A 21,843-nucleotide genomic window follows, 5' to 3' on the forward strand; every position below is an offset into this window, starting at 1 on the left:
TACCTGACTGTGATACAGTTAACTGAGCAGCTGCTTGAATGTTTCCCGCAGGGTTTGATCCCATGCACTGGAAAATTCCTGCATCCATTGTCATCAGGCCAAGAATTTTGAGGTTGTAGCCATTAACCATATGAATGTATTCATTTGGCCATATCACATCACCATTCTTTTCCCAATGTACCTTAGGCTCTGGCTTGCCATACATTTTACACTCAAGTTCCAAATCTTGTTTCTCAGAAGCATGAGTATCAGCAGGCCGCTTCAGAAAATGTGGTGGAACTGACATAAAGGAGGTAATTCATTATACAAAACAACCTGGTATTTTACTGCTTTCCATTTATATTCAGTGTTAAATTCTCCATTTTCTGTGTACATCCTATGTAAGACTGAAAAATCTATAAAAATGTATCATTACCTTGGACCTCAAGGGTGGCTGCAGCATCTACAGAATCTGCTCCATTTTCAGCTCGGCACTGGTATGTTCCTTCATCTGCCTCCTGAACATTAGATATCTGAAGACTGCCCTGACCAATTTTTTGGAATCGGCTATCCAAATTCCTTCAACAACGGAAAAAAATATTAATACATGAGAAAAGTAATTTACAGAGCAAATGAAGGCTTAGGGAGAAAGAGAGTGGGGTGCGGTAAGACAAAAGTTTGCCATAACCATGAGAGAACTTAACTGCTAAAGTGTCTGTTAACAATTTGCTACCACACTTCAAAAACAGCATGATACTTCTTCCACATGCACGTGCACGCGCGCGCGCACACACACACACACACACACACACACAGGTCTATTCTAATGATGATGAAAAGCACAAATTAATACTGTCTAGATGTGACTAGAGAAATATTGAGCCAAATGAGGATAACAAGTATGAACGATTTGCAGGCGAACATGACCACAGAAGAGAGTCAGTAAGGTAATAACTTTCAATGCTTAAAAGATAGGAAAGGTAGTTAGTAAATAACACAAAATTATATAAAAGACTATGTATACTAGCCATGTAAATTGTGAACTATCATCCAGTGTTTTGATGGTCACTGTTATACTCTGCATCTGGAATGAAAGTCACTATTGCTGCTGCTGTGCATGCCTTGTTAAAATTACTGCTTTAAGTGGCAAAAGACACCACGAAGTCATCGTGGAAGAATGAAAGAGTGGGAGCCACCGCCCATGCCATTCTTTCCTCCAAATGCAGAGTTATAAAAATGACTTGATTGATCAAAATTTTGTCTTAGACCTGGACCTAAATTCAGATCCTTCACTTTTGTCAGAAATACCTAGTCCAACAAGATTTGCAGGTAAGCTTCCAAAAAGTTGGAAAGTAGGAAAAATATGTTAGTAGAATTTAACCTATGGTGAGTCATGACTGAACAGGTCATCTGGTCGGAGTACTACCAGAAAAGAAATGGGTATGTGTATCAGCCCCATATGTCAGCACACATTTGACTGCAGAGTGAAAGATTTATTCTGTAATGTCAGTATTGTCTATGCTTGTTGAAAATGACTTCAACTTTAAATGTCCAGGGGCAATCTATTTATGACCGTGTGAATTGTTTACATCTCTTCGACTGTTCACTTCAAATGCTGTTGAAAACACATGATTATGTCAATAGATCAACATCTAAAATTGCTCCATACAATTATTCAGTTTAGGAAAGGGGTACAAAAAGATTGTAAATTACAATTTCTGGCAACGTTAGTGCAAAGGTAAGTTGAAAAAATGCTGGAATACGGTAACTATCACAAATCTACTAACACTGATCTGTATTAGCATGCACTCAGCTGTCAATATTCTGCACAATGTGGATGTGCATTGCACATTATGGTCCAGAAAGTATGTGTTGTTTCCCAGTGAGTTTCAATACTAGGATGGTTTTGCAGCAAAACTTATATTCACAACAACAAATTAATCACACATTCCAACTGAAGCAAGTCTAGGCCACGGGAACACTGTGAAAGAACTGAGACTTCCACCATGTACCTTTCTGTTGCACTTTGAGGGTAACACACGTGTCCTTTGTGCCAAAATAGTACACAAGAAACTGGTGGACCCTATCAAAGACGACAACATTCTCTGAAAAGAAGTTGTATATGTGATTTGAATCCAATGTAGAATGTCAATACTGTCCAAACATTTAGAAAGTGCAGGAATAATGCTACAGACACTTACTCATAAAGCAGGGGGAGTAATAAAGAACATTACTTTACAAATGTGCATCATAAGATCTATACGAAGACAAAGATTGTACCGTTACAGGGAGTATGGATTCATACACAGCTGTCCCTTCGTCACAGCAGATTTCAATGAGTAAGGCAAGACTTTCCAATAGACACCCTGTCACAAAATAGTGGACAACCCATAAATTTTGAATCATGACCTGGGCAAAGTGATGCATAGTAGGTAGCAGCGGTGGTGGACAGTTAAGTGAGAGTCCCAGTTAATTGTTTCAATAAAATAGTGTGAAGCTCTCACCATGCGATCTGGTGGCAGATCTGAGAGCAATATCCTTTAATATACCTAATCAGGAGCACACTACCATATGCAAGTCCACTTACATGCAAGACTTTGACATTTTTTTTACAAGAATAAGCTGTCGCTTCTTTCTCATCCTAGAACTGTAACACTTCAGACTCTTTTAGCAGCTCTACCAAATTTACAGTACTTAGGACTGCTGCTGGGTCAAATTGCGTAGCTCAAAACATTTCAATGAGAAAAATGCCTCACACCTTCGAGGGATTGTGACACACAGAGAGCAGGACAACTCAGATCCTATCAGACTGGCTACAGAGAAGTATGTCAAGAGCCCTCTACAGACAACAGAGGTGAGCCCTTCTACCCACCAGCAGCATCACCAGTACTGCTATCAGGCATTCTTTTGGGTAGGAGCTAAAACAACATAGACTGCTATGTAAGTCCTACACTATGATGTGACAGAAATTCTTGTCAAGTTTGTCGTGATTTGATGGTAGAAAATGCAGGGTTGCAGGCTGTGCTTCATTGGAATTTAGAATGCTCACTTATGAAGTTCACATTAATATAAATATGTGTCATCTCCTTTACAATTCAGTCCAAGAATGTTGAAATGGCACAGGGATGGTATCACCTTTGACATAACTCAGCAAATTCCTCAGCTGTACAGGTGTATGAAACACACTTTTAATGTTGTGTCTATTAAATATTTTTCTAGATCCTGAAGATTTACTCAATTACAGTAAGAACGTCAAGATGATGGGTGCTCCCATTTCTTCAAAATTTTCTGTGTACTGGACTAGCTTCAGTTGGAATGTGTAGTGAATTTGTTTTTCTGAATAGTATTTTTGTACAAAAATCATAATTGCAAGTGTAAGCTGAACCATAAGAGATTTTGAACCAGAAAAATATATCTTCTCTGGACTAGAAGTACACAGTACAACACCAAAGTGTGGAGGGTGGTGACAACTCATAGTCTGCATATGTAGATTGGTGCAAATGCATTATCTGTGAATGCTAATATCAAGTGTTATGCTGTGTTTCCTTCATACAAAAATGTCCAAAAACAATGATGTGCAATCTTCTATTACCATCATTGTAACCTGAATAATAAAATTAAATTCAGATGCTGAAGAAACATGGTTAATATGTCTGCTTCATGAGGGCAGACCCCAAATGCCATCACATAGCACAGACATAAAAGCAAGATGGTTTTTAGGCTGCCAAGTATAGTGCTTTCTTTCCACTTGTTGAGCACCAATGGAGACAAAACACTTCCCATTCTAACCAAATGTACATGCTGAAAGTAATGGTTATTGAATAAAAAGTACATCAAAGGTAGTAGATGTTCAAAGAGTGCCACAATGTTCTCACAGACCTGTTACCAGTAAGTTATACAGAGTCATATAAAGTAACTCTTGTAAACAGAGACCAGGGTGTATGCACAGACAAGAGAGGAAAAAAGAATCTCAGATTTTCTGGTTAAAAAAACACTTTTTCATGGGTCAAAATACATTTTTTGTAGTGTGAAAATACACTTTTTCTGTGTTAAGTAACAGTATACTTTCCCTCAGAGCTGTAAAACTTTTTAATCTTTTGAATGCTAAAGGTTTTATAAACCAGCGTAGAACTTTCCAGCACTTTGAGAGACTAAACATAGCAAAAAACAATATGTTTTGGAAAGATCTTTCATGTGTAGTGACATGTTCACTGCACACTTTCTTATTACAAAAGTATAAATAGAAATTTCAACAATTACAGTACACTGGTTTCCGAAGCACTGAAATCAAGATTGAGATGTGCTTCTGTCAGCCAATCACAGCTAGTATCACGTGATCTCACCAGCCAATAACAGGTAATCAGAGCATAGGACACACGATGTAGTCAGCCAATAGCAACATTACAGTAAGTAGCAAAAACACACAAAGAGGAAAAAATAATGGTTTAAATATACATATATTATAGCTACAAGCAAAGCTAAGCTTTCACATATAATATTGGACCTTTTTTGCTTATGTTACCCTTTAAGATATATCAAACACAAATGTGCCAACAAAATTTTTAAAAAAATGACATAAATGGTTGGTCTTCTGGGCCTGAAATTTTTCTACGTGGCTGGTCCTCAAAGTTTTAAGTTTTGAATGACAGTCAAACATACTGTGATTTAAGAAATTCATTGCACATTCTCACACACAACATAATTCATCTTGTGTAAAAGGAAATTTATTTTGAAAGTAATGCTTCTCAAACACCATTTGCAATATTTTCCTGCAGCCCATTAGAAATAAATTCATATGAACAGTTACCAGAGAGAACCAGAAAACAGGTGTTACTGTGCGTGCGCATCCACAATGACTTAGGAAGCCCATGCTTGGCGTTTGCTCCACTCATACACCTTTTGTCGCATTTCTGTTTGAAATTTCGTGCATAGTGGGGCAGCATGTGACCACTGCACCATGTTCGGAGAGGACATATGGAGTTACTGTACTTAGAGCAATTGTTTTATCACATCACATCCAGATAAGAAATACAAAATAAGAAAGCAGTCCTTGGCATAATATTCATTTCAAAAGTAGACTCTACAACTCAAAGTACCCTAATGTTTTGCTATGTGGCGACATTAACATAGTTTTTTTTTTTTATTCATACTTTGCAATATTGTTATCTAGCATCCAATCAGGTTTAGATCCACACAGCACGGCAAAAAGCTAGGAAGAAGAAATAAAAGTTTCTTGCAAAAATAAAACAAAATAAAAAACAGTTGTTTGTATATGCTAAAACTAAAGACAGTAAGTTTTTCATTACTTTTTCTAATGGAGTAAGAAATTAACAAGGTTATCTCTGAAGCCAAAAAACATGTATAGCTGGCAGTTGATATTCTACTCCAGATGTAAGAATAAAGCCTTGTGCGGAATTACAATGATAAAACATAGTGTGCTGCCAGTCTATAATTTACTGAAGAATGGTGTTCTGTAAATTTAAGATGTAAGCACAAATTAAGAAATAATGTCAAGCCTAGAGGAGGGACCAGGCAAGTGTTGAAACACATCTTGTGATCGAGAAACATAGTGTTTCATGGAAGGCATATCTGTAATATATTTGAAACAAAACATTTTATTCAGTACTACTGACTAAATTCGATTACTTGGTCACCTCCAAGGGAACATTTACATATGTTCGCATGTATATACCATTAACAGATCTTAAATTACAGCATAAAAGAAACAGGACATAAGAATACTCCAAAAGCATCGTAATTTCAAAAACAATACTAAAATGCATAATTTGGCTAAAAGTGCACATTCATATGACGAGATTCACACTGAAGTAGACCTCTGCCTGATACTAAGCTTTACAGTGTGGTTTACAGGATGCCAATTTTCATGGAGTATCAGTAATGTATTATCTCATGTTTGATTCACTATTATGAAATTATGCCATACATACCAGAAGATGAAAGTGTGCATTTGAAATTCAGTGAACAATCAAAATTAGCCAATAACGTGGACTGAAACACCGTTTCAAACAAATTTGCTGCCTCTGCAGAACGGATTAATAAAAGCCAAATTTCTTTAGCAAACCAACAAAAATAACTTCATTGTGCAGCAAGACGATTAATGATTGCCAATAACGTGGAAATAAAATAAAATCAGAAAATTTAAATTAATTCTGTAATTATGTGACTTTATATTAACACACTTGATAGATCCCAGCCACAGAAATTCATTTTGTTTTCACTGGACGTGAGAGCTGCAAACAGAGACAATACTGCAAAATCACAAAATGTGAACACAGGTCACTTGGAGGCTACCCCCACTACAACTCAGATTGCTCTGTGCATGTGCAGCTCTGACAGCTTGGACGTGCAAGAAAAAAATTTTTGGACTAGCATCCAACTGCTTGCTGCTACTGCTTATACAGCTAACACACACACTTCAAGTAGCCAGAAGCAGGAGAAGGCACTGCTCATATGCAACTTCAGCTCTGCGCGTGCACATGACCCTGCTGGCAACCGATCAAACAAAAGTAATGTAAACAGTTGTGGCGTCAACTTCATCAAAAGCAGATTGTTGTTATGAAGTATTACATAGCTTTCATCCTAAAGCCTTTGACTCATATTGCTGTCAGCAGATGCTTGTGTGTGCACTGCATTTTGCTATAAGTTTCATTTTTGTGTTTTTTCTATCTTTTATGTTTTATTGCTTCAGTGTTATTCTGCAGTAATGGGCTAAAGTAAAATTCTTTGCTAGAAAATTAGTTCTCATAAGTAAAAATTACGAAAAGTTATCTGAAAACCAAACAAACGAAAAATTTCCAGAATTCTAAAAAATCTGAGTTTTTCCTAGATTTTCCAATTGTCCGAAGACGTAGACACTCTGAGAGACGCTACTTTGATATAAGAAAACAATGTGCTGCCTTAGCGAAATGTACTAGCTCATCATTTGGAACGAATACTCTCATATCTGCATCCAGAAAAGGGATTTGTAAAATAAAGCAACACACAAAATGGTAGCATCATACATACGACATATCAATAGCAATTCCATCCTTCAGCCAGACGATGGATGGATTAGGATTCCCAACTGCAGCACAGTCAAGAGTCACAGTGCTACCTGCGATAACAACAGATGGCCGGGGCAGTGCTACAAAAACAGGTGGTGTAACACCATGAATACCTGAAAAATAAAAAGACACAGCCTGTAAGAAATGATAGGCATAATATAAAACAAAACAAAAAATGTAGTGGTTTGAAACTACAAACTTTTCAACACACATTTTTTTTTCAAGGGTTTTCATTTTGTTATTCTCTTCTAAAGTACCATATTTACCTTACTATAAGACAACCCTGAATATAAGACAACCCTGAATATAAGACAACCCTGAATATAAGACAACCCTTGACTTTTTTTAAGAGACTTGTTGAGAAAATTTTATTTTTAACATAGTCTGACCAATCAATATTACAAACTGTTTTATTGGTGTACAGTATCAGCCTAAAAAAAGTTAATATTATACTTACGCCATTTACTGGTTGTCTACATTTTCATAATATAAGCATAAATATAACAAACAAAAAATGGTTTACATTAATTTTTATCTTCACTTCCTTTTTTGATTAATATCTAAACCAGCCATCTGTGGTATCACTATTTTCAATCGCCACCACCACCACCACTAGTATTGTTATATGGGATGGTAATTTCACCTAACCAATGGGAGGTGAGAAACAAGGCAACATATTTCTTTACACAAGCAGGAATTAAATTTATAATCTTGCTTTTGTCACCAGTTTTTGGCCGTTTCTTCCAAATATGTTGTAATTTCTGAGGTTGTGCTTATGGTGGAATCTAGTAATATAACTGTCTTTTTCCAAATACATGGTGGATTTTGCGTCTATATTCACATGAAAATGTGACAATATTCCATAATGTCGTCTGCCTACTACTCTCCCATTGACTGCATAGAACCACACGCTGACACCCATCATATCCCACTGCTGCACAAAACATTTAAGTACCGCACTGGTCCCTATCTAGACTTTTACCGTCTCCTATAGAAATCACTCCTAGTTCTCAGCCAAGCTGGTGTCACTGTTCCCCCTCCAATCGCATTCATCCTAGTTCTCAGACAAACAAGTGTCACTGTTCCCAGTCCAACCCCTCTGAATTCTTCAAAATAAATCTTCATGTGATCTCAATTGTCAAAGCTTCATCTGTAAATATATGACAATCCATATATTAATGTATTACACAATGTAAAAATTGTGACCTGAACAGCAATTGTTTAATCTGTGAATGTGAGAACAATTCTGCATTTTTTGAATGACAAATTTGGGGAAAAACCTCATCTTATAATTGGGTAAATATGGTAATTGCAGACGAGATTTCCTCAAATTTATTTTTTCAAGAATTTAAATTCGAATTTGGATACTTGCTGCAAATTTACTCCAAAGAACTATCATTAAAATGTTTATTTGGGAGACAATTAGCTTCAAGTGTTCCATTCTCATTGTCAAATGTCATGAAGAACAGTCATAGATCCACTATCAAAAAACATAACACAACATTTTAACATTGACATACAGAAACATCTGGAGCAGCATATGAAGTACACATGATTATTTAAGTTGACAGGACAGTGGGCGCAGCAACTGCACACTATTTAACCTGTGGCTCCATACCCATTAGTCACAGTGTACAACTGTGGTATCACGAGAAGACCTGCAGAGCCGCCAGCATCAACCATAGTGGTAAATGCTACAACATTTCTTTAAATTTCTTTTAATGCCACATATAGTAGCACTGTTTGTAACTCTGCTGTTCCTACCCTTACAGGACCTAAAAAATATGAGGAAGGCTTTAACATAAGCCAAAACCGGTAATAATAAACAATTATTGTGATCTTGGCTATTGTTTTAATCTTAATAACTACAGAGGAATAGTCAAAATGCAGTTCAGATGCCATGCAGTCAAGCACACTGGTTCTGTACACCAAGTGTCTGTAATGGATAGTTTGGTCCACTCAAAAGTCCATATTTATTATGAGTAACATTTTATAATTTCATTTCAGCTCATCTAAACAAAAGTGGCTTAGGAATGTGTCCACGCCTTTGCTGAAGTAACCATTCTAGCATTTGTATGAGAGACAAAAAATTAGCTTGCCTGCTTTTAAGGTGGTCATGGTGACCTACAGTGTTTACGCAAATCAACTTGTCTTCTCCCAGACACACACACAGGTGTGATTGGTCATAGGTTCAACTTTCTGTTGTCTGCCTATTGGTGCAACATGTTGGAGCTGGAAGTTTTCATCCTTCAGTGCATTAGCTGCCTGTTTGTGGATGAGCCACCTTATCACCTCAGTCTGCTACATCCACTGGTGCCACATTTCTGTTCTAAATGTTCAACACCAAGTTTGGAATTTCCAAAATAACCATTCATTTGCCCTGTTCCAAGAATGCCTACAACTACTCTGTGAATTTTCACTGTAAACCATGAAATACAATAAAATCTACAAGATCACATGTAACCATAAAATAATTTTACAGCAATTTCTGTTCCAACGAGCCCAACATACTCAAAAAAATGGACCTGAAGGAAGATGACAATTTTTGTTAACCAAGTTTTCATTTATTTTGCACAGAAGACTCAAGTATAGTATTCATCAGTTATCATTATTCTTGTCTGCAAAGTAATCAGTAGGAAGAATCTCCATGCCACTCCCAGAAACATGTCCAAACAGATGAAATTGACCCTTCTGATATCACTCATAACAAGTCACAACACAAAAGCTGTTAGGTTCTTTCTTTGTGGAGAAATTAGTTTCTGGATTTTCGTTTGGTTGGCAGTCAACAAATGAGGCACCCATCTTGCACCACACTTTCTTATAGATAATTCATCATGTAAAATACATCATACCATTTCCACTGACACGCCTACGGCATGAGTTATTTCATACACATTTAATAACCAATTGACCAATATCAAATTGTGCACCTTGTAGACATTTTCATTTGTGACTGCACTGCTTGGATGTTCTTCATGTGAATATCACCAGAAGAATTACAAAAACATTTGAATACTGCCACCTACTTCTTAACCATTGAAAATGAACAGAGAAAGTACAGTGTGGCTGTAACTGATGTAGTGAAATATAAACTCTGTTAAAAATTCACTACACTCTGGAGTGGTTAGTCTTTTGTTTCTGTATATCGTGTCTACTGCAATGTGACTGTAAGAATATACAGGGTGTTTCAAAAATGACCGGTATATTTGAAACGGCAATAAAAACTAAACGAGCAGTGATAGAAATACACCGTTTGTTGCAATATGCTTGCGACAACAGTACATTTTCAGGCAGATAAACTTTCGAAATTACATTAGTTACAATTTTCAACAACAGATGGCGCTGCGGTCTGGGAAACTCTATAGTACGATATTTTCCACATATCCACCATGCGTAGCAATAATATGGCGTAGTCTCTGAATGAAATTACCCGAAACCTTTGACAACGTGTCTGGCGGAATGGCTTCACATGCAGATGAGATGTACTGCTTCAGCTGTTCAATTGTTTCTGGATTCTGGCGGTACACCTGGTCTTTCAAGTGTCCCCACAGAAAGAAGTCACAGGGGTTCATGTCTGGCGAATAGGGAGCCCAATCCACGCCGCCTCCTGTATGTTTCGGATAGCCCAAAACAATCACACGATCATCGAAATATTCATTCAGGAAATTAAAGACGTCGGCCGTGGGATGTGGCCGGGCACCATCTTGCATAAACCACGAGGTGTTCGCAGTGTCGTCTAAGGCAGTTTGTACCGCCACAAATTCACGAAGAATGTCCAGATAGCGTGATGCAGTAATCATTTCAGATCTGAAAAATGGGCCAATGATTCCTTTGGAAGAAATGGCGACCCAGACCAGTACTTTTAGAGGATGCAGGGACGATGGGACTGCAACATGGGGCTTTTCGGTTCCCCATATGCGCCAGTTCTGTTTATTGACGAAGCCGCCCAGGTAAAAATAAGCTTCGTCAGTAAACCAAATGCTGCCCACATGCATATCGCCGTCATCAATCCCGTGCACTATATCGTTAGCGAATGTCTCTCGTGCAGCAATGGTAGCGGCGCTGAGGGGTTGCCGCGTTTGAATTTTGTATGGATAGAGGTGTAAACTCTGGCGCATGAGACGATACGTGGACGTTGGCGTCATTTGGACCGCAGCTGCAACACGGCGAACGGAAACCCGAGGCCGCTGTTGGATCACCTGCTGCACTAGCTACGCGTTGCCCTCTGTGGTTGCTGTACGCGGTCGCCCTACCTTTCCAGCACGTTCATCCGTCACGTTCCCAGTCCGTTGAAATTTTTCAAACAGATCCTTTATTGTATCGCTTTTCGGTCCTTTGGTTACATTAAACCTCCGTTGAAAACTTCGTCTTGTTGCAACAACACTGTGTTCTAGGCGGTGGAATTCCAACACCAGAAAAATCCTCTGTTCTAAGGAATAAACCATGTTGTCTACAGCACACTTGCACGTTGTGAACAGCACATGCTTACAGCAGAAAGACGATGTACAGAATGGCGTACCCACAGACTGCGTTGTCTTCTATATCTTTCACATCACTTGCAGCGCCATCTGTTGTTGAAAATTGTAACTACTGCAATTTCGAAAGTTTGTCTGCCTGAAAATGTACTGTTGTCCCAAGCATATTGCAACAAACGGTGTATTTCTATCGCTGCTCATTTAGTTTTTATTGCTGTTTCAAATATACCGGTCATTTTTGAAACACCCTGTACATGCATTCATTGTAGTTTTGTTTCATGTTGCTAAATAAATAGTTATTTTAACTGGAACCACAACTGGTGACCCCATGTCATGATCATTAACACTCAAAAAGCGCTGACATTATTGCGTTTCTCCCTGCATCAATTTAAATACACGATTCCATGACAAACAAAACCCAGGTGAAAATATCACGCATGGGCATGAAAATGCCAACTTTCTGGTGGAAAAATGAGGGAATATTGTTTTTGAAAGGGGCATCTCAATTTGTTACTTCAAATATAAGCAATGAAGTGACAAACTATCATTAAATTTTACAATCACTAGATAGCGAAGTTGCCTAGCTAATTTCAGATTTTATGCCCAAACTGTTACCCCATATACAGGCTTAAAAACATGCCTTACTTTGCTCAGAGAGATGCTTCCTTGAACACAATTAACAGAACTTTTTTAAAAACTATATTTCTTCAGCAACTACCAATCATGCGCATATTCTACCTGAGCAGCAAGTCAAGATGTAAGTCTCAATGTAATGGCTTCCATGGTTGGTAAAATCTTAGAGGTCATGGCACCCAGTTAGTTCATATATAGTGCTGGAACAGTTTCACCATAAGCTCAAGATGAAACACTTTCCCATCTGGAAAATCCATTTTCAGAACTAAACAGCCAGATTCAGAAGCTGCGGACTTGGACACAATCAAGAAACAGATCAAAATCACCGTGGCATACATAGAAACATACCGTGTTAGAATCATCATAAATTCAGGCAGAACATGTAGAAATGTGCACCACCGTGTTCATTTGTTTCTCAACAGTCCACCAATGCTCAGACAGTAAACTAGTATGTCTCCCTCTAGGTACAGAACAATCTGCAAAGGCTAAATCAGCTCGCCATCTGTTCATAACTCATTGCAACACAACTCTTCAATTTTTGATAGATTCCGGAGTGAATCTTTCGATACTGCCAGCAACAGTATTAGACAGCAAAAACATTCAAAAATAGCAAGTCTATACTGCAAATGGTTCTGTAACACACAAATATGGTGAACGTCTACTGAACTTCGAAACAGAAGATTTCCATGGCTATTTATTCTTGTAGATCATCACCAACCAATTACTGGTGCTGAATTTTTGAGCTATTACAATCTGTTGCAAAAAATTGTGTCACTAACAAGTTTTAATTGCTAGGACAGGCTCTTCGTTCATACATGCTGCCAGTTTAGTGTTTCTGATGGACTCACAGCACAAATATTGAGACTTTTTAAAGAGATATCCTAAAAATATTCAGAAACTTTCCTCCACTTATAACATTAGTAGTACTATTCTGTTTTTTTAGGGCTGGTGAATTTTTACAGACCATTGATACCATATACTGAAGAAATCCAACAAACTTTCTTTAACTAATGCAAGAATACCAAGGGGAAGGGTAGTCAGTCTATCACATGGACTGACACAGCAGAGAAATCATTCAAGAAACTAAACTTGCTCATCTCTCAACAGATTTTCCCTTAATTTTGGTGACTGATGCATCGGACTATACTATAAGTATTTCTTTATACCAAGTGCAAGAAGGAACACCTGAAACACTTCTTTTTTCTCCAGGTCTCTCACTGACACACAATGTAACTACAGTACTTACAATCACAAATGGTTGGAAGCATATTCAACAGTCAAACACCAGCCAACAGTACCACCTGGAATTTTTGTCAGTTCACCACAGATATTTTATACCTTTCCAGAGGAGGGAATGTTGCTGCTGATACATGTTCCAGAGTTGCAGACACCATGTTAACATCCAGAATTTCATATGCTATTGTTACATGACAGTTCAGAGTTACTTTGTTGATATTCATACAGTTAAACTCAGGTCATATGTTCCTCCATCCTATCAACAACAAGTCTTCCATGATGCAATACATGGCTTGAACTCATTCTAGCATCAAAGACACAGCAAACTGGATTTGACAGCATTTCATTTGGCCTCACTTGAAATGAGATGTACAGCTATGGGCAAAAACATGTATTTACTGCCAAATGTGTTGAAATCCATGTGCTGATATTTTATTGCCCTTAAAGCACGCATGTGTCCAAGAAATAAATGTGACTCTAAAATGATGTACACAAAGCTACTTACAGTAGATCATGCTCTGCAGGTAATAACAAGAGCTTCATAATATCAAGAAACAACATACAAAATCACCACATATCAATTTGTAGATTTCACAGCAGAAATTAGCCTTCAAAAAGTCATTCTCATTATTGTCTGGAAAGGGAAAAAAGGATTCTAACATTTCTGTAGCATCTACAGGTTGCGGACTAATATTGTACTGTCATCGACCTCTCACTGCCTAACTAAAACTGTCGTATCCAACTGTAGCCTCAAACTCAACACGTTTATGATGCTCTTATCAGACTATTAAAGCATGTATGTGCACACACCCATGCACGTGTGGCCCCCCCCCCCCCAATCCCCCCCCCCTCTCTCTCTCTCTCTCTCTCTCTCTCTCTCTCTCTCTCTCTCTCCCCCCTCCCCCCCCCCCCCCCCCCCTCCTGACCCTCAGACTGGTATAGAGTCAAACCACAAATTAACGAACCCACTTTTAAGGAAATCCTGCTTTTATAAATATTTCCATCAGTCCCAATTAAACTCCGCCCAGTTTTTACACAATTCCTAACATGTCCAAGTGAGTTTCTGATTCATTTCTGTCTCGCACAGTTATACTTTGTGTCATGTGGTGACAGTATCATGATAATTGAGTCTTTCAGTTGGTATGTGTGTAAATCAAATTTGATTGTAGTAATATCGAAAAATGCTTTGAACAAATTGGAAAACAATTTCCATCCTGCCTACCATGTGACTCTGGCCACATGATCTGATATAGCAGTCACTGGAGTTACAAAGAATGACCCATGAAGTGCTGTCTTTGTTACAGTTGAATTTAACAATTTTATACTTTTGTGGAGTTATGGCCCACAAATGTAGGAAGCTTATGACTGAGCAAAAGCTGATGACCATCCACAATGTCGATGACAATCACATCATAAAACTTTCGGACATGCTGAAGAAGTGCGATTTGGCTCATCATTGTAATGGGGCATTCTCAAAAACAAGAGTGTTGTTAAATGTTGAAGATAATGGTTCCTCTGGCTGCAAACAGATGACTATTTACCTGTCAACATTCAAAATGATATGGAAAATATTATTTTAAAATGGTTTCAAAGGCAGCATTCCTATTAGTAGAAGCATTCAACAAGAGAAAGCTCAGGAAACTGCCCTGAAGATCACTGTTGAAAATTCAGCACATCGAATGGCTAGTTAGAGCATTTTAAGGAATGTCATAATCTCTCATTTCCGAGTGTAAGTGGAGAGAGTGAGGCTGTGGGTACAGAAACTGTAAACCATTGAAAGAACTTTATACAGGGTGTGCAAGCAGACAAGAAAAACAAATTCCTGAGTTTCCAGATAAAAACATACTTTTTCCTGGGTGAAAATACTGTATATGCTGGGTGAAAGTATATTTTTTCCCATGGTAAGTGAGAATACACTTTCCTTTGGAGCTGTAAAACTTATCAATCCTTGAGTGTCAAAGGTTTTAGACATTGGCATAGGACTTTCCAGCACTTTAGGAAATGAAAATTGGCAAAAAAACAATGCACTTTGGAAAGACCTTTAATGCATGGCAACATGTACACTGCATATTTTGATATTACAAAAGTATAAATAGGAATTTCACCAAATACAGCACGATAGCTTCCGAAGCAGTGAAATCAAGGTTGCAATGTGCTTTTGTCAGCCATTCATAGCCAATATCACATGATCTCACCAGCAATGTCCAAATATTCAGAGCATAGGACAGATGACGTAGTCAGATAATAGGAACATCACTGTTAAGTAGCATGAACACACAAATACGAAAAGTTAATTATTTAAATTAATATGCATACAACATAGCTACAATAAAAGCTAAGCTTTCACATGTAATACTGGTTGTTGATTCCCCCCACTCCCCCCTTAAGGATGAAGTTTGACAATATCCTAAGAGCACAGATTAAATTTGAAGCAGCTGAAATTTCTGACAAGAACAGTTATAAATTTCACTTCTATACACTGAACATTTCATGGATTACCTAGATGAATACGTGTTCCCTCTAGCACTTAGACTTTTCCATAGAAAAGCCAACTGCAAGTGAAGCTGTTCAAGAACTCACCTCACACCTCCTTTTTTGAAGGATAATAATATGTTTTGCCACTGTTATTGCACAATTTGTAATCCATGAAAGAACTAAAATAAATATGAAAAACTAACCTGAAGCTTGGTCTTTTTTAGCATGTATTATGGTTTAAGATATATCAAACACAAATGTGCCAGTAAAATTTTAAAAAATGGCACAAATGGCTGGTCTTCCGTGCCCAAAATTTTTCCCTATGGCTGGTCTTCAAAGCATTAAGTTTTAAAGAGTGTGAAACCCTCCACGATTTCGGAAATTCCTTGCAGATCCTCTCGCATAACATAAGTCATCTTGTGTAAAAGGAATTTACTTTGAAAATAATGCTTCTCAAACCACCATTTGCAATATTTTCTGCGACCTGTTAGAAAGTTAAACATGTGTGACATCACGCTCATCAAAAATGGTTGGTTGTTAAAAACTGTGCGCTGACTGTGTTTTGTTATTGTAAATGGTGTATTTTCTTTGCAACTTAAGTTTTATTTTGGTGTTACTGTCTTGCTTATGTTTTTGATGCCGTATTAGTTTGCAGTAGCAGACTAAAATAAAGCTCTTTGTTAGAGTATCAGTTCTTACGAGCAAAAATTACAAAAATTTAACTGAAAAGTAAAACAATGAAAAATTCCCATAGTTTTCACAGATTTCCTAGTTGTCCCAGGTTTTATACAGCCCGTTACCTTGCCAGGATTAATTCACGGTTATGAGCCCAAAGACATTTTTAATGTAGCTGAAACTGGTGTTTCTTTACAGTTTACTTCCTTTGAAAGCTTATTTCATTAAGGGAGAAAAATGCCATGGAGGTAGAAAAAGTAATGAAAGAATAAGTTCACTATTGTGTGTAAATAAAGATGGAATGAGAAGTTGCCTCCATTGTTAACAGCGAAATTTTAAATCCTCAGGTGTATTAAAAACCTAAAGACACTACCTTGTACTTACAAGTACAACAGCAATGACATCGGAAATCGACACAAGATTTCTCAGCCCTTTAGATGCCAAAATGGGTTCAGCAGTAGGAAAATAGTACTTATGATTGACTGTCACCCTGTATACCCCAAGGAAACATTTCTGAGAAATATTAATGTTGTGTTTCTTGCACCAAACTACACAAGTCATCTGCAGACTTTGGACCTGGGCACAATACACTGTGTTAAAACCAAAGACATGGTAGCAGTTGTCCAGAAATCAATTACATTCCTTGAGAGGAAGGAAATGATTAGGCTTAACATTTTACAGGCCATATACATGTTTGCTGCTGCCTAGAACTGTGTGACACAACAGACTGTGTTAAACTGTTTTGCGAAGGCTGGTTGTGATACATCAGCTGCTGATGAAAAAGACATTGCTCCATGAGAAGAATGGAGTAGATTCACAGATGTTCATGAGATTGTGACATTCTAGGACTTTGTTTCTTGTGATGAAGATGATTTGACCTCCGCACCCAAGATGAATATGAGTGATACGTGAGAAATTCTAGTGAAGAAACACTGTTAGATAGGAGGTGGTGCTGATGGTGGTGGTGGTGGTGGTGGTGGTAGTGGTAGTGGTGGTGGTGGTGGTGGTGATGATGATGATGATGATGATGAATAAGAAGAGGAGGTGAAGGAAGACACTGCACCAAGTTTTGCAGCTGCTGAGCAAAGACCCGACACTGTCAGGAACTATCTTTCCTCTTCTAATGTAGACGAGTCAGTTGTAACAAACATCAACGAACTGGAGCAACTTCTGTCATTACAGTATGCTGGCAGAGGAAAACAAACAACTCTTCTTGATTAAAGAAAATAAAGACCATGTTATGCAAAACGTGTGATATGTATGTATGATGTATTTAAAATTGTAGCATATTACTGGTAAGTTGGTTACTAAACAGCTCTTATTCACCTAAACATGCTTGAATTATGATTTTTGCTCACTTCTTCCATGTACCTATGCAAAACCACCATTTAAGGAAAACCCCTATTTAAGGAAAAATAATTAGGTCCCCTGAGATTCATTAAAAGGTGTTTTACTGTAGCTACAAATGGAATTCACAAAAAATCAGTTACTTACAACTTTTGGCCCACTTACATGGTACTCACCTGCATTTTTATCAACTTTAAGAACTGCCTTTTCACTAATCTGATTTTGTCCTAACATTGTTACATTACACTGATAATTTCCTTCATCCAACAGTTGCACTTCATCTATTTCCAAAGCACCTGAAACAGAAAATGTGATCAGCCTTATTAACAGCTCACTATGAAAAGAAATCGTGATGTTCCCACTTTATTCTCATGACTAGCACTCCCAACACAAAACCAGAACATTATTATTATTTCTTTCTTTTCTCAGATGTTATGTCTGGTCAAAAATGGAAAGTGACGCGGACCTTGATCAAGCGTGACTTCCTTTTAACTGTACGGTATATGTTATACTGCATTTAGGAACTTTCGGGTAATTGAACAAGTATCAACAATTACAGATTTCTGTAGTTGTCTATATAAGTTTGGATGTAGCTGTATTGCTTTGATGTACTGGTGGATATTGTGTGGTATGACTCCTGTAGTTGATAGTATAATTGGTATAATGTCAACTTTATCCTGATGCCACATGTCCTTGACATCCTCAGCCAGTTGGATGTATTTTTCAATTTTTCCTCCTGTTTTCTTTTGTATATTTGTTGTATTGGGTATGGATATTTCGATTAGTTGTGTTAATTTCTTCTTTTTATTGGTGAGTATGATGTCATGTTTGTTATGTGGTGGTGTTTTATCTGTTATAATGGTTCTGTTCCAGTATAATTTGTATTCATCATTCTCCAGTACATTTTGTGGTGCATACTTGTATGTGGGAACGTGTTGTTTTATTAGTTTATATTGTATGGCAAGTTGTTGGTGAATTATTTTTGCTACATTGTCATGTCTTCCGGGGTATTCTGTATTTGCTAATATTGTACATCTGCTTGTGATGTGATCTACTGTTTCTATTTGTTGTTTGCAAAGTCTGCATTTATCTGTTGTGGTATTGGGATCTTTAATAATATGCTTGCTGTAATATCTGGTGTTTATTGTTTGATCCTGTATTGCAATCATGAATCCTTCCGTCTCACTGTACTTATTTATTTATTTATTTCTTGTTCCGTAGATCCAGTTAGTGAGTCAATCACAAGGATATGGAACTTTTCTTACCAATGTGTTGGATGCGTCTTGATTGATGTGTGGCTGTGTTAGATGATACGGGTGCTTGCCACGTAGTGTTTTCTTTTTCCAATTTACTTTCTTCGTATCTGTTGATGTTATGTGATCTAAAGGGTTGTAGAAGTGGTTATGAAGCTGCAGTGGTGTAGCCGATGTATTTATATGAGTGATTGCTTTGTGTATTTTGCTAGTTTCTGCTCGTTCTAGAAAGAATTTTCTTAAATTGTCTACCTGTCCATAATGTAGGTTTTTTATGTCGATGAATCCCCTTCCTCCTTCCTTTCTGCTTAATGTGAATCTTTCTGTTGCTGAATGTACAGGGTGCTATATTTGAAACGGCAATAAAAACTAAACGAGCAGCGATAGAAATACACCGTTTGTTGCAATATGCTTGGGACAACAGTACATTTTCAGGCGGACAAACTTTCGAAATTACAGTAGTTACAATTTTCAACAACAGATGGCGCTGCAAGTGATGTGAAAGATATAGAAGAGAACGCAGTCTGTGGGTGCGCCATTCTGTACGTCGTCTTTCTGCTGTAAGCATGTGCTGTTCACAACGTGCAAGTGTGCTGTAGACAACATGGTTTATTCCTTAGAACAGAGGATTTTTCTGGTGTTGGAATTCCACCGCCTAGAACACAGTGTTGTTGCAACAAGACGAAGTTTTCAACGGAGGTTTAATGTAACCAAAGGACCGAAAAGCGATACAATAAAGGATCTGTTTGAAAAATTTCAACGGACTGGGAACGTGACGGATGAACGTGCTGGAAAGGTAGGGCGACCGCGTACAGCAACCACAGAGGGCAACGCGTAGCTAGTGCAGCAGGTGATCCAACAGCGGCCTCGGGTTTCCGTTCGCCGTGTTGCAGCTGCGGTCCAAATGACGCCAACGTCCACGTATCGTCTCATGCGCCAGAGTTTACACCTCTATCCATACAAAATTCAAACGCGGCAACCCCTCAGCGCCGCTACCATTGCTGCACGAGAGACATTCGCTAACGATATAGTGCACAGGATTGATGACGGCGATATGCATGTGGGCAGCATTTGGTTTACTGACGACGCTTATTTTTACCTGGACGGCTTCGTCAATAAATAGAACTGGCGCATATGGGGAACCGAAAAGCCCCATGTTTCAGTCCCATCGTCCCTGCATCCTCTAAAAGTACTGGTCTGGGCCGCCATTTCTTCCAAAGGAATCATTGGCCCATTTTTCAGTTCCGAAATGATTACTGCATCACGCTATCTGGACATTCTTCGTGAATTTGTGGCGGTACAAACTGCCTTAGACGACACTGCGAACACCTCTTGGTTTATTCAAGATGGTGCCCGGCCACATCGCACGGCCGACGTCTTTAATTTCCTGAATGAATATTTCGATGATCGTGTGATTGCTTTGGGCTATCCGAAACATACAGGAGGCGGCGTGGATTGGCCTCCCTATTCGCCAGACATGAACCCCTGTGACTTCTTTCTGTGGGGACACTTGAAAGACCAGGTGTACCGCCAGAATCCAGAAACAATTGAACAGCTGAAGCAGTACATCTCATCTGCATGTGAAGCCATTCCGCCAGACACGTTGTCAAAGGTTTCGGGTAATTTCATTCAGAGACTACGCCATATTATTGCTACGCATGGTGGATATGTGGAAAATATCGTACTATAGAGTTTCCCAGACCGCAGCACCATCTGTTGTTGAAAATTGTAACTACTGTAATTTCGAAAGTTTGTCTGCCTGAAAATGTACTGTTGTCCCAAGCATATTGCAACAAACGGTGTATTTCAATCGCTGCTCGTTTAGTTTTTACTGCCGTTTCAAATATACCGGTCATTTTTGAAACACCCTGTATGTGATGTATTCTATATTTGTGGCATTGTGATCGTGTAAGTGTATTGAGTGCTTCTAGGTCTGTGTTACTCCATTTCACTACTCCAAATGAGTAGGTCAATATTGGTATACCATAAGTATTTATAGCTTTTGTCTTGTTTCTTGCTGTCAATTCTGTTTTCAGTATTTTTGTTAGTCTTTGTCTATTTTTTTCTTTTAGTTCTTCTTTAATATTTGTATTATCTATTCCTATTTTTTGTCTGTATCCTAGATATTTATAGGCATCTGTTTTTTCCATCGCTTCTATGCAGTCGCTGTGGTTATCCAATATGTAATCTTCTTGTTTAGTGTGTTTTCCCTTGACTATGCTATTTTTCTTACATTTGTCTGTTCCAAAAGCCATATTTATATCATTGCTGAATACTTCTGTTATCTTTAGTAATTGGTTGAGTTGTTGATTTGTTGCTGCCAGTAGTTTTAGATCATCCATGTATAGCAAATGTGTGATTTTGTGTGGGTATGTTCCAGTTATATTATATCCATAATTTGTATTATTTAGCATTTTGGATAGTGGGTTCAGTGCAAGACAGAACCAGAAAGGACTTAATGAGTCTACTTGGCATATTCCACGCTTAATCTGTATTGGCTGTGATGTGATATTACTTGAATTTGTTTGGATATTAAGTGTGGTTTTCCAATTTTTCATTACTATGTTTAGGAACTGTATCAATTTAGGATCTACTTTGTATATTTCCAATATTTGTAGTAACCATGAGTGGAGTACACTATCAAAAGCTTTTCGGTAATCGATGTATGCATAGTGTAGCGACCTTTGTTTAGTTTTAGCTTGATAT

The 21,843-nt window shown here is 37.9% G+C and overlaps 1 protein-coding gene across 1 annotated transcript in view; it reads right to left on the minus strand.

The window, feature by feature from the left end:
* LOC124554758 (neogenin) overlaps nucleotides 1-21,843 on the minus strand; it is a 247,122-nt gene that overhangs the window by 157,544 nt on the left and 67,735 nt on the right. The window contains exons 5-8 of the mRNA XM_047128409.1: nucleotides 18,061-18,180; nucleotides 7,006-7,156; nucleotides 416-558; nucleotides 4-279 (exon numbers count right to left, since the gene is read on the minus strand). Coding sequence (XP_046984365.1) covers nucleotides 4-279; nucleotides 416-558; nucleotides 7,006-7,156; nucleotides 18,061-18,180 — 690 coding nt within the window. The remainder of the gene's footprint in view (nucleotides 1-3; nucleotides 280-415; nucleotides 559-7,005; nucleotides 7,157-18,060; nucleotides 18,181-21,843) is intronic.

Source organism: Schistocerca americana, chromosome X (genome assembly GCF_021461395.2).
Source record: "Schistocerca americana isolate TAMUIC-IGC-003095 chromosome X, iqSchAmer2.1, whole genome shotgun sequence".
NCBI classification, from domain to species: Eukaryota; Metazoa; Arthropoda; class Insecta; order Orthoptera; family Acrididae; genus Schistocerca; species Schistocerca americana.